Source organism: Pomacea canaliculata, linkage group LG3 (genome assembly GCF_003073045.1).
Source record: "Pomacea canaliculata isolate SZHN2017 linkage group LG3, ASM307304v1, whole genome shotgun sequence".
NCBI lineage: Eukaryota > Metazoa > Mollusca > Gastropoda > Architaenioglossa > Ampullariidae > Pomacea > Pomacea canaliculata.
Window position 1 is genome coordinate 11,134,668 of NC_037592.1, and position 14,624 is coordinate 11,149,291.

Consider the following 14,624-nt stretch of genomic DNA (forward strand, 5'->3'; position numbering starts at 1 on the left):
CCTTTGAAGTGCACTTGTTTTCTTTATTCAGCCTGGGTTAATTTGATTGAAATTTAATTTCTAAGTGCAACAGCGTTAATAGAAATCGGCAGTCTAACATTCTAACACCATCAAAGGAGAAAACTAACAACACGGTTGACATGTCTGATGTAGTCAAAGAGCATCGAGGACAGCTGCGTTCAAAGGAAAGGCTGGTTTTTAGAGTTTTATTGTGAGCGAATTCATAATTACATGAAAAGTTCGGTAATTGGACGGTATTAGGTACTCATTTGTTGTCCATTCCATTATCATCTGGTCTGTTATGTAGTCACCTAGCCTGGGTTTTTGGTATATTACCGGGGTCACTTGTCTAAGGTGAAACTCAAAAGCAGAGGTTCCTTTCTTGGTGTAGACAGCTTCAGCGCTCACTTAACTAAAGCATCTGGAATAACATCTTTCTCTGCTTTATATAATCAGGTTATTATAATGCACTCCCTTGTCATCTTCGTGTTCCGAGATTTAACACCCTGACAGCATCCTTGCAGAACAGAATCGTGTCCAAGGAGATGCGATGCTACAGGAGGCCGTGTCTGCAATATCCTACAAAAGTCAAACAAGAGACTGGATTCTCAGGCCGGCCATCGGGGTTTTTCTCAGGGTATGGATATTCTAGTTTCCTTCCCCCTCAATGCGAAATCATCTCTACCCAGAAACACCTTCTGTCGGAAGCTTTGTTGACTGGTTGACTACTTGTTTATTTGTCGGTCTTGGGTGTACAAAGTACACTATGCAGAGCTGTAGACTGCATTGCAACACTATTTTACTACAATGTAGGCCACACACACATACAGGAGTGGAGGTTAGTGGGTGGGGGGATTGTATCAAGATGAGATCTGATTTCAGGATAGCCAACACTCACTGCACTGGTGACAGGTGCTCACCATTATGCCACAACACCGCCCTCACAGTGTCCCAAAACAGTTCTTGAACTCACTGACTTTTTACAAAATGTAACTTTTTATCATAAATTAGTGTATATATTTATGGTAATAAAATATGACAGGTCAACAATTAATATATTCTATGGATTCTAGCTGACTTAACTATTAATTCTTTCTCTACATTGTCTGGTCAAGGCGCGTCATCTGCAATTTTCCACAGCAAAGCTCAATCAATTCCCATTTAATTGTTGATGGCCACTCTGCAAATAATCAAAAATTGTGAAAGTGAAATATGTGAATTCTGAGTGCTGCCTACGTTAGTGCCGATATACTAAATATACTATATGCTAAATTAACTAAGTTACTGCCTTGATTAAAAAAAAAAATCACAAATTAGCGAAGTGGGACAAGTGGCCTGTAGCATGTGTTGGTGGCTTATAGGAGGTTGAAGGTTAAGTACACACCATCTGTTAATCCTCTTCTCATATTGCAGAATCTGCAGCCCACAAGTTAGACATGACCTGAAATACATTTCGCAAAAACCAAGGCACATGTATGGTTTTGAACTTTGAATGAACCATAAGCTAAAGCAAACATTGACAAGCTATGGAGGAGGTAGCGAGCACCTACTCGTGACGCAGGGGTTTAAGAGAGCTGTGAGAGTGCGTGCATGCGTCGTTGGCTGGGAAAAGGAGAGAGAGAGTGGAGGAGAGGGATAAAAGTGGAGCAGGTTTATAAGGTTTCAACTTGACATTTTTTTAAAAATTCTATCCCCTGAAAGAATAACCATTCCAACGTTTTGTTTAGATGGAACATATGTCCTCCCACATCTGAAACTTACGGGAGTTTAGAATGTTTTCCCGACAGAAGGCAGAAAAAAGGGTTAAAACACAATTCTAGTAAGAAAAACAGCGTGATCAAACTATATATATATACAGATCCTGACCTAAAGCAGCAACTGCTTTTCAACCACTAAGAACGGATCAAGTTCGCAACTTTCTTATTTCTAATACTCTAGCTGTTGAGTTCTTTGCGTGCTTCTATCAAAGGAAACTAAAGTGTGTGATCAGAGTACAAACACTGTATTCGTGACTTCTTTTATTTTTGTCTCATGCTTTGTTTGGGGAAATATACGAAAGAATGCTTGTTAAGGTATTTATATGCATAACTGTCATCTAAAATCTTTGCCGAACTTGGTCACACGTTGTCCGGTTCAGAACCGCCGCCAGTTGTGTCCGTGTGTTGGGAGGGAGGGACATGTTCTGGGGCTGGTGGGTCTGTCCTCACAAGCAGTCAGGTGTACTACAGACCAAGGTGGTGCAGAAGATCTCCCTCCCCAATTTACAGTATCGTGTGCTGGGGAAGGGGGCACTGTAGGCTGGTAAGTGGTTGATCACGATGTGCTCCAGTCGCGTAACGCGATCCTCGTAGGAGAGCCGCCATTACCACCAAATGAACAATAAAGAAATGTGGTGCATGCATGCATACCCATGTTTGAGCAAGAAAAACATGAAACATTGCACAGTTTACGCAATAGCTGGACAAGCAGCATGGCACAGGCCCATGGCCACAAAGTGGGCCTGTTAGTACAACATTCCAGTGGTTTTTAAAACTACTCAGCATCTCTGTTAGTCAGTAAGCCTTCTATAGAGTTTGTAGAGACTTGCTTAAATAAATTAGAAGCCATTTCACTGAAATGTGTGAAAATACATTTCTGGCTATTTTTTCACTGTCTTCGCGGACGATAAATGAGAGGTGTAGGCTTAACAGAAGGATGATGATAAGGGCGAGTATAGAAAATTCGCTTATTTCGTGACTAAATGATCGCATAGGCCATAGAGGATATATAAAGACTTAGGGCTGTGGTCGAATCGACTGTTGGTTGCGGTTGTGGTCGAATCGGCAACTGGTCAAATCGATCTTCACCCTTCGCAGAAACTATGTATGTAACACACATACTAACAGTCAGTCAGGCCTGACGAGAGGGGGAACTGGGAGGGAGGTTCTGGTGTACCCGGGCCTGCGGCGGTCAGAGCGTCCGGCGTTGGTCAGTGAATTTTTTTCCTTTTTTTTTTTTCCTTTTTTTAAAAAAAAAGAAAGGTTGAAGTAATATTCCTCACTCTGGAGATTTTTTTCCATGGAGCGAGTCGATCACTACAAGTTTGATCCTCTTAACGACATTTTTCCTCATTTACTAACCACTCACGTGTAAACAACTCTATGTTTAAGTAGTGATGTAGATACTATAGTACACTTGTCCTAATGTTTGCAGTCTATATTACTCAATCAAATGTAGATGCAGACAACATGTAAACATTATTATATACCGGGAAAATAATTAACGATTTTCATGACAAAAGGCCCAATGAGGTCGTCTGCCCCCGGGGTCCGTGCTGGCCCTGCACACAGCCCGAGAGATAAGAGACTTCCATAGTGTCTGCAGCTGTATATGTAACGGTTATTATACAAAAGTGTAAAACAAACTTTTGATTAGAGCGTTGTGCTCGGGTGGGTGTGAAACTTTTCTGACGGTTGGTGTGCCCCTGATAGCAGTCTCTCTCATAAACGGCAGCACAGCTGGTTGGTTGTTTTGGCTGAAAAGTGCTTCCACACAAAGGTGCAGGACCACCAACCACTCATACAGGCCTGCTATACAAATCTGTACTGTACTGCCTCAGGAGGGATGTCCTCAGACAACCACAAACAGTAAACTATGGCAGCGTTGTTGTTGAAGGTTTCGATCTCTTTGCTGATTCCTCTGGCCTCGTGTGAGTAACTTTGTACATGTCTTTCTGTGACAGGACCACAGGCCACATACCGTGTCCTTCCTGTCCTGTACACAACACCATGTCGAAGACACCTGCATAACTGCTACGGTCCCAATTGCTAATATATGCACTTTGAAAAATAATCTAAAAGAAAAACCAAACACACACAATTCTCTATTTAACCGAACTCGCAATGTTATCATGTGCATCCTGGAACAAATGCGTTGTAGAATTTGGATGGTGCGTTGTCTCCGTTGGGGCACGTGCATTTTAAAATGTATGTTTACTTGAACATTTTGTTAGACTGAAATTTTATAATATTTTATTAAAGAGGACTTAAAAAGTGTATTTCCTCACGAACTGTTCTATCGTTTCTTACGTTTGTTCGGTAAAACTTATAGTGATAGTTTTTTAATCTGTTGATCAGATGGACATCATCCATGTCTGAGGAAATGCATAGCCGGCCACTCAATGCAGTGTCATTACAACTTCACGATTGAATGGTACCACACATTGTCTAAGGTACCTATCTTTTCCTATTTTCCTATTTTGAGTGGTAATAATTATGGATGTGTACAGATCGTTAATGATTGCGAGATAGACTTAGGTGCCAACATAATGAATTGGAGGTGCATGGTTCTTTTTTTCATAAATTGTGTTGATGTTCTCATGTTACCATTGGCAGACAAAATAGTTTCCTGAAAAGGATTAATGAAGATATTTTATATTGTTTTATGTCTGACTCTCTATCTAGTGAGATACCAGATCTCAGTCTGTTGAATGCTTGAATCCCCCAACTTAACACCGACCCTCCTCCACCCACTCGCTCTTTAATTTCCCCGCCCTCCCTCCTCCGTGACTACGAATGAGGCGATCACTGTATACTTCGCCTAATATTTATATAGTAGAACTGACCCTGAAGCAACTAGGGCAACCTGCAGGCAGCAACTTGCTGCTCGGTTGTGGATGTATCACCTGCCAACTTCGATGCCCTTTCTGAGCCTGTGAACCCAGCTTGCACAACATACACTGCTCGAAATCAGCTTCAGTCATCAGGTCGATCTCGAGTGGTTGGGAAGTTTCAGTCTTTTACTTGCTTTCCATGTCAACCTCGATTGTCGACGTGGTTTTACGAGTTCACAAAAGATTAAAGATTACGAAGAAATGAAAACAATTGCTTCCAACTACTTCAAGTCGACAAACTCTCGGACTCTACGATCTCCATTGTAACTTCCTCTCTTTTTAACCAAAACGCTTTAATTTTCTACTGTAGAAGAAGGAATAGCTGTATATACCAACATGATTTACAGAAAAAATAATGTTAATTTGTGACTGACTATATAACAGTGAAAAAGCAGAATGTCATCGATTGATATACCTATGTCATGCCACAGAAAGGATTACTGTCTCATGAACGGACGAATTAAAGGGCTATCTGCTCACTCTGCGCAGGCGTGCTATGACTGTCCCTTTAACATCACTGACTGCTATCGGCCGGAGTGCATAGCTGCTGACGGCAAGAGACGAGCGGTAATTGCAATCAACCGACAAGTGCCTGGTCCGTCTGTTCATGTACGTACGACATGCAGCACATGAATACCAAGATAAGGTAAAGCTAGGTAAAGGATCCCAACTGTTAAGTGGCTCACCGCTCCACAATGCATCCCAGACAAGCTATCCTCAGGTTCTGAGTCACTACAGTATATAGTGTTTAGACTACAATAGGGTCAAACACCTATCACTCCTGGATACAACATCCCTCCTTTTCTCTGTAATAAGTTTGACTTCAAATTGTTACTAGCAAAAACTTCTGATCATATTAACTGCATTCACTTATTCACATGTACATATGTTATTTATACAACGTTAGTCTGGTATGCTGAATATGTACTAAGCTAGTATAGTTAATATAAAGCTACAAGTAATCAACTGATATATGAATGTATCATTAATCATATGCAGCATTTACAAACCGGGACTCAATTATAGCAGCAAAACTGCATGTCAGCATCTTTCTGTGAAGCAGGTGTGTGAGGGAGATGAAGTGATAGTCTCTGTACAGAACATGCTAGAGGATGGCCTAGCCACCACCATACACTGGCATGGGCAGCACATGTTGGGCACACCTTACATGGACGGAGTTGGCCAAGTGACCCAGTGTCACATACAGCACCAAGAAACTTTCGTGTCAGTCTCTTATTTTATACTAAGTGCATGCTGTGTACAACTAATACATGTCTTAAGAAACACATACCTGTTTCCAGGGGTTGTAGGTTATGAAGCAAGGGTAAGTAGTTGACCTGAAGTAACATAAAATATTGCAGGACAACCATCCAGATCCTGAAGATTTACCCTACTAGAAGTAGATATAAATCGGTGGCACAGGTGCGCTGGGATAAAGAATCATGAAAATGTCGCTGGGGTCTGGACATCAGTTTCTAACTTCAGAAGCAAAATGCTTTTCCTTGAGATCCCCACTTTGCCCTTGGGGGAACAGACACTCTTGCTTCAATTCTGGCTTCATAACTATGGCCCCAGGTATCATTTCATGGCTTCACCAGCTGGAACTCACTGGTACCATGCCCACACTGGCATGCAGACGGCTGATGGCTTATTTGGACCACTCATCGTTCACCAGCCTGCAGGTGCTGACCCCAGTGACAATCTTTATGACCAGGACCTTCCGGAGCATGTGTTTACTGTCTACGACTGGTCCTCAGAACTGAGCATGGCTACCTACATGAGTGTGATGCACGATGTTTTTGATGTCACGCTTCCACGTAGCATTCTGGTCAATGGACGAGGCCAGGGGTACAATGTCACTGACAAGTATGGTAAGATACAGAATTGATCTTTGAGCTTACAATTGTAGGGTTGTCCTAATACTTTTGGAATGTATGTTTTCATCACTCTATAAATTTTCAAAAAGTATGAATTCTTATTTAAAAGTAAGATACCCGACTGTGTAATTCTAGTAGAATTTCTTGAAGTGGGATTGTGGGTGCAGTAGACGCTGTGTTCATGTCTTGTGGACCATACATCCATCCAGAAAGATGTTATTATTACCAAAAAAGTTTCTACTTATGTCAATGGATTCAGGTATAATCAAGACAAACCTCACACACGCTCAGACCCCATTAGAGGTTGTGCATGTACAGAAAGGAAGCCGCTATCGTCTCCGCTTCATTGGAGCATCCTCAGTGTGCCCACTTCAGGTGTCCATTGACAATCATCAACTTATAGTTATTGCTGTTGATGGTCAGCCTCTCGATCCCCGGCCTCTTGATACTTTTATCATCAACCCAGGTAACTCTGGAGTCCTTGCCTTATTTTTTCATACATCATCCACTTTTTTTTTTAGCCATATATTCAGTCCCTTTTTTGAGCAAATCTTTCCTTCATGTCATCATCTGTATTTCTTCCACTAACTTCATATGGTAAATGTTTTATTATGCTTAAAGCAATTTTTTTTCATCATTTAGAGATGTATAATTGGTATATATGTCATTACTGATACATGTTCTCAAGCTGTTTGTTTCCTTCCAATGCAGGAGAAAGATACGACTTTGTGCTTAACGCAGATGAAGTACCTGGTTGCTACTGGATACGTCTGATTGGGCTTTCTGATTGCTACTTTGCTAAGGCCAATGGTGTGGCCATCCTGCACTATGAAGATGTCTCATTAGAAAACCTGCTGGAGATCCTTCCCTTCAGAGAGAAGGCGTTGTAAGGACACACGCTTAGTTCACATTGGCTACACTTCACAACCTAATATATATTCACATCCCTTGATTAATGCATGAGCATTAAACTGTCAGATTACATTTGCTTGACAAGGACAATTTATTATTTTTGGAGGGGTGAGGTCATCTAGCTCCAATTTCTTTCTATCAGATTCATGTTAAATTCCTGTTTCAGCTTCTAAATCCCATTTTGGATGATACTTCTGACATTTCTGCACATGGCTGGAATCACTCTGTCATTCTGACAGATGATATGAGATTTGCTCTACATACCAACTTCAGCGAACAAGTGGTTGACTTCAAGTATTTTGTTGGTAAGTGGGTCATCTATACTTTTCAGGTATTTATTGGTTGGACAGTGTGCAATGTTTATGTTGTTAACAATCACAGTTTGCTTGTTTACTTTTAGAAAAGTACGTGCCATGTTTAGTCTTCACATGTATGTACAATCATAACATGACAAAGCACACATATCTTCTAGCAATACATTTGACATCTGTTCTATAATGATATCACTTTTCTTCCACTGTATAAAAGCTATATTTCGTCTCAGTGAGCACAAAGTAAACCAGTTCAAATTACTGATCGGTGAAATATGCCATTTTTACATTACTGAGAGATATCGACATTTTGATTTCAGTCATTTATTACTAAACATTCATTTAGGTCACTTAATTTGGTGGCTGTTACTTTTGCTACTGCTATGACATGCAACTGATATGAGGTTATGCCTTTTATTTGTGAAAGGTATGGACTTCAATAAAAATGATAATACTAAGTACAACAACAAAGATCTCTATCCTGTTCAGACTCTTCCACTTTTGAAGTCTCATTATACTCCAGTTATGGACAATGTATCCTTTACAAACTTTGTATGTACTTTTAGTCAATAAATAAGGATCGTTAATTAAGTCACACAAATTAAGTTGCAATATATGTTGTCACCAAAAATGAGTGTACAATTTATTTAGGTGAGAATGAATAATTTGCTGTTTCATTTTATCCAGCATGATTTTTTAAAGTAGTTTTTCAGTTCGTCAATTCATGCAAACTGAGCCAGCGTGGATCCCAGGGCAAACAATCTTTTTTCGGGCCCCTTGCAATAATCATTAATTGTAACCATTTATTAGATATACATGTCCTAATGTTTGCTGTCTATATTATGTGACTAATGTAGATATTTTGCCAGTTGAAATATAACTTGTAAGTACTTCTGTCTACTGGGAAAATAATAAATGGTTACAATTAATGATTATTGCAAGGGGCCTTTTCCTTTTGCTTTTGTTTAAAAGGAAAAGAAAATGAAACAAAATTTACTAAGGCCAAGCCCCCTCCACAGCCACAACTCCAGGTACACCATCCCTCCCTGACCCTTCCTCTTGTCAGGCCTGCATGCAAATCCCAAACTTTCATACAGATGTACATGCAAAAATGTGTTTAGTCTTGATATGACTGGTCTTGTAAACACATTATGCAAGTCTGCTTGCAATACATGAAGCTAGGTGAGGAAACGTACCCCCCCCCCACCAAAACAGGATGTTAAGCATCATAAAAATTATCATCAGTCAATTAACAAATGTTTGTAAGTCAGGCAAACAGAGCAATGTGTCACAATATGTCAACATTTTTTTTTTCTGGTTATCTGCCAGAAACATTTCTGACATTATGGAAGTATTTTATTCAAATCTGTCACTCTGTACATCGGAGTAATATAGATAACCTTAGCTGTGTCAACAGATTACCTTCATGCTTCCACCAGTTCCAGTTTTAAGTCAGCCTGAAGACATGGACTACAGCTGGTTTTGCAATCGCTCCACCTTACCGGATCCTGACTACTGTTTCAGTCAGGATCTTTGCATGTGCACTCATCTTCTTAGAGTTCACCTCAACCAGGTAAATGTTTGGCCTACATTTTCAACAGGACAAATGGAAGGTGATGCCATACATGTACCATTCTAGGAAGCATATTAAGACAGCATGTGAGATCCCACGGCCCTACGCTCCTCAAGGGAGCAACAAGGAATAAACAAATGTGAGATCCTTTCTGAGCAAATACCACAACTGCAAATATTTAAATAGAGATCGAAGACTTGGACTATTAGGGTAGGCAAATATTAAAACACTGCATGACCAGGAATATAATATGCCATAATGTGCAAAGTAAATAAAAAAATAAATCAGCATATAACCTAAGAATGTGAAAAATTACAGACCAAGACATGTAAATCTGGAAATGTTCTTTTTCAGTTCTAAGGTATTTTCATAAATCATAGTTTACTGAACCACCAGTAGCACCATTAGAGAGAACCACTCCAGTTCAGAGATCATGTGGCCATGGTCATATTTCAGCTTCTCTTCATAATGAACTCTTGTTTGTAATAGACTTCAGCACCTTCTTATAATGTTTGGGTGATCTTAAATCATCAGTCTTTTAGTCATGATTGGCTATAGAGGCACCTGACATTATTGCCACTCACTCTTGCCTTCATGATTCTCTGATGGAATGCCCAATGATTGAGTGATATAGAGCTCCATCTTTAAAGGAGTAAGTTAATAGGGCTAAAGTCTATGGAGACTAGACAAAAGAGAGAATGTGTGTGTGTGTTGTGGGGAGGGTGGTGTTCAAATCCAAACACATTGCAAGAAGATAATGTATAATAGGTATATCTAGTTTACATTCCCAAGAGTATTGCTATGAGACCTGATTTGTGCTACAGAGCCTTGTGTTTATAACCAGTGTGAGCCATGTCTATTTGAAGGATCTCGGCTGTATCAAAGTACCTATGTTGTATGTTCACAAAAATTAAAAGCATATTTTTATATTATCACACATATTTTTTAGACTTTACTTTCAGTTGAGTATTATCAGAATTTGTTTTGCCCAGTGAGTTATATTTTCATTCATTTTTTTCATGATATTTGATGTCATTTCCACCCAAGCTTCTACTTGGCAGGAAGATAAGATAACTGGCACAGAGATGTCATCCCCTTTTCTCTCCCCTGGAGTTTTATGCTTACAGTGATTACTCTTGAGCACATGTCACTGCTGCATTTCCTCCACAGCAAGGTTTTGGCAAAGTATCAAGTCATGAGATGTATCATAGCATTGAGTCATAGCTGTTTCAAGCTGTATCATAGGGTCGAAGCCATGTCGCCCTCTTTTTGTGTGTTGCTGATCACGTTTGCCATCTCATCTCAGCTTTGCCCTTAAATACATATTGCAAGGTCTAGCCAACTTTTCATGATACATCTGCATGTCTATGTCAAGATCTCAAATTATCTTTGTCTGTAAGCTCCTCTAAATCTTGGGGTAATTTATTGCTAGGCGACCCCAGCCGGTGCTCCACTGCTTACATATATTCTTCAGTACTCATAATTCTATTACAGGTAGTTGAGCTGATTGTGTTTCACGAGGGGCGCGTGTTTAGTGAAAATGGTCACAGCATACATCTTCATGGGCACAGCTTTCATTTGTTAGGTCTTGGAAAAGTAAGTACCCTGGCTTAATTCTTACTGGAAATACTGTCAATAGAGAATACTGTCATAAATATTTTTACCCAGCTCTTTTATTTATGGCACTATCCAGCCATGCTTAATTTGAATAATTATCATTACAGTAATATTATATTACCTTATGAAACCATCATCTTGCTAAATTAACCATTTCATATTAAAATGAACAATGAGCCACTGGAATCATTTCAGTGGGTTTTTGTTTTTTTTTTCTTAGATTGGTAGCTCACTATCAAGGGCAGATCTCGAGAACCTGGAAAACAATGGTCATCTACGAAGGAATTTTATTCAGCCACCTGTACGTGACACAGTCAACGTTCCTGATGGGGGCTATGCCATTCTCAGATTCAAGGCCAATAATCCAGGTTATTTGTAAAGCAGTGCTTTTTGTAAAGCATAATCAGTACATAGGGTAGGTGATGAAGCTGCTGAAAACACTAGATGCATGAAAGATATGATGAAATTTGTTAGTAACCTGTTTGTTATTACTTGCTCTGGCGCTTTCACAGCTTACAAGTACACAGGTCATCTATTGATACCATTTTCATACAGCACCAGAATAGCTCCTTACTACAGTCACAATGTCATAACATTGTTGCAGTGTCTGATGTTTTGAGTCTTTTGTTAATTGAAACAGCTGAAATCCATTTTGCAAATCATGTCAAATGGATTGTTGACAACAGTAGATGAAAACTTCCAGCTGGTTCACAGCACTAACCATCACAACACTTATATTTACATTTACTTTTAAGGAACAAAGGAAAATAAAATCTAGCAGAGCTGGTGTACATGTCCACAGGAATATGCACACACATATTTCTGTATCTGTTCCAGGATACTGGTTTTTCCACTGTCACACTGACAGCCACCTTCAGCAAGGCATGGCACTCTTAATTCAAGTAGGAGATCACTCTAACCTACCCCCTTTGCCAGCTGATTTTCCAAGATGCGGTGGCATGGGGTTCAGCAATGCACTTCGATGGCCATGCCCTGATAACCTTTCTGCTGGGGCTAACAAAGTGGTTATCTTCTTTAGCATTCATCTTGTCTCTCTTGTTATTATTATGTTATAAAAACATTACTATGATTATGTCAGCCTTTTAACTCAAAGCAAGTGTCAAAAGGTAGCTTGATCAGCTATCCTGGAAGTATTATGTGTATTTTTATGCTGTTTGCTGATTTCATTTGATATTTTTACATTTTAGAACTGGGTAAAAAAAAGAGAAAAATAGTGATTGACATAATGAAGACAAGAAAGTCTGGATATGGATGTATATCTCTAGAGTCTGCTTGTTTACAGAGACCATGCATCTCTTAGCCTCCCATGAAGCTGTAGGTTGACAGGTCTCAGCAAACCATTTGGCAGTTTAATGTCTGCGATAAAATTATTAAAGTCAACAATAGACTTGCAATAAATTTGTTACTTGGTTACTTTTTATTTCTTTTTTGGCACTCACCGACCTTTTTTCTCCACATTTCATTTTTATGGCATCTTTTTACTTGTCTTCTTAAATGACGTTACATGAATGATGCAAGCCCTTAGAGACATAATATGAAAGCCACGGTACCGTTCATACAACAAACAAAACCAAACACAACTCACTACAGCATATTTCCCAGAGCTCGGTGGACAAGCCTGACCATGTATGGAGTGAAAATTCTATAAGAATGTGAATAACAATGCACAAGAAACTTGCCTTCTGGGAAATCCAAATAGTGTATGGTCAGCTGTGTTAATTGGTCTATTACTAGTAGCTATAACTTTGCATTTCCTCATTTCTTGGTGCAGAGAACAGGAACAAGGTATTGCCATGAAAGCAATTAATGGAGTGTACAAAGAATAAGAAAAAGAATTTGTTAACTGGCCAAGTGACACTGCACTTGTAATCAAAACAAACTTTATTGCCAGTCCAAGGCAATCTAATACAGAAATATTTCTTTTACTCACAATCACTACACACATTATATATATACACACACATACACACATAATGGGCAGACATATACATACATACCCATACACGACGTTCAAAACACGCACACCTACACCCTCTCACACATACACAGGAATCTCCTAAGAAGGATGCCAGGTAATATGAAAGGCCTCTGAGTCGTTGTGCCTTTTATTCAGGCAGTTTTTCATGCACTTGGCACCCTGTAGTGCCTGCCCGAGGGCAACAGCCAAAGGTTTGGATGGAGAGGGTGTGTTTGGTGTGAAGTGATATTATATGCCATCTTTCTGGAATATGACTTGATGATGGAAGAGACAAAACAAAAGAAAGAATAATCAGGCTCTCTCTTCCACACTCTCTATCACAGACACAGACAGTATCTTACATACTGTAAAAGAACATATTTAACTAGTAAAGGTCCTGACACAAGCTACAGCGGAGTTCACGAAGGCTATGATGTCAGCAAAGAAACTATCTCAACAGGGATGTTCTGGCCTGGATGAGTCTATATCTGACCCCAGCAAGCATGAGACAGAACAGGTCATTGGCCAGATGGACAGCATCTGCCACAACCTTGTGTGCCCTGCACAGGTTGTGCCGGGCATAGACTTGTACCCACAGGGGTATTCAAGCGCATTCACCACTGCTACTTCTTTTTGTTCATCTTGGTTATAAATTGCTGTAGAAGGCAAAAACTAATGTCATGATAGCTAGTCAGAAAGCATAACAGATACATCAGAAACTATTACATGACCCTTATATCAATTATAGTCAGAACATATATCCACACATCATAGAAATTTATGAACAATAAAATAACATTTAACAAAAGTATTTTACTTAACAATGATGAATGCTGTCACACAACTTGGAAGAATGATTATGAAGCAGTTGAAAACAAAATAGAGGGTACTATGTCTCGGAGCATTATGGTCACTAATGCATCCCATACACAAAATAAAACTAATGGAATAGTGTCCAGCAAAATAATTACTGTAGTTTATATTAATGGTAAGAGGAATGTTCATTACTTGTCATCAACTAACAGAAAATAGATGATTCGGAAGAACACAGAGTAACACAATTTAAGCAGTGTTTAATGTCATTGTGGAAGCAAATTTTCAATGCTTTTTTCACACCATACATGCATCTAAATAGGGACATGTATAAAATATGGAACTGCAGCCTCATTCCAAAACATCCCAGATTGTCAAAATACTTATGCAAAGTTGTAAGACTCCGTGACAAAAAAATCAGTCTAAATACCTTTGTTTTATATTTACTTAATCCCAGACAGACAATCCCCACAGAAGTCAGCGAAAAATTTAATTGAAATTCAAGCTATGGTAGTTAAAGTTCATATAAGCTAGTAAATTAATGTCTTCAACAATATACATGAAAATTGTTCCTCAGTCTCTTTGTAAATTTCTTCATGTGTGTATAGATAGTACTACAAAGACCAGAAAAAAAAAGTCAAAAAAATCACACCTAAACAGTGGAGCATGAAACAAGAGACCAAACAAAAGTACATTCTCTATTATTGACTTGTTTAAATAGAAGCAGGGATAGTGGAGATAGAACATCACACAAGAATACCCTAATCTACATTCTTTGTACAGTCATTTTTTTCTGAAAAGAAATGGAAAAGTAATTATGGTGAGAATGTGGTAGAGGCTGGCTAAGATGCCAGATGAAGATTGGTCGGTAGTGTGGACAGGTAGCGCTGAT

The 14,624-nt window shown here is 39.2% G+C and overlaps 1 protein-coding gene across 1 annotated transcript; it reads left to right on the plus strand.

The window, feature by feature from the left end:
- Nucleotides 1–3,375: 3,375 nt before the first annotated feature.
- On the plus strand, nt 3,376–14,183 carry LOC112558866 (laccase-2-like). The gene is made up of 13 exons (XM_025229585.1): nt 3,376–3,688; nt 4,116–4,210; nt 5,141–5,260; nt 5,715–5,875; nt 6,227–6,522; nt 6,788–6,994; nt 7,240–7,409; nt 7,607–7,745; nt 8,179–8,285; nt 9,169–9,324; nt 10,819–10,920; nt 11,162–11,309; nt 11,779–14,183. The coding sequence occupies exons 1-13, from the start codon at nt 3,634–3,636 to the stop codon at nt 12,015–12,017; spliced, it is 1,995 nt and encodes a 664-aa protein (XP_025085370.1). The 5' UTR covers nt 3,376–3,633; the 3' UTR covers nt 12,018–14,183.
- The last annotated feature ends 441 nt before the right edge of the window (nt 14,184–14,624 follow it).

Coding starts and splice junctions, on each gene's coding strand:
- LOC112558866 (XM_025229585.1), top strand. CDS start 3,634: ATGGCAGCGTTGTTGTTGAAGGTTTCGATCTCTTTGCTGATTCCTCTG. Junction 6,995..7,239: donor TACTTTTATCATCAACCCAG/GTAACTCTGGAG, acceptor CTTCCAATGCAG/GAGAAAGATACGACTTTGTG. Junction 9,325..10,818: donor TTAGAGTTCACCTCAACCAG/GTAAATGTTTGG, acceptor ATTCTATTACAG/GTAGTTGAGCTGATTGTGTT.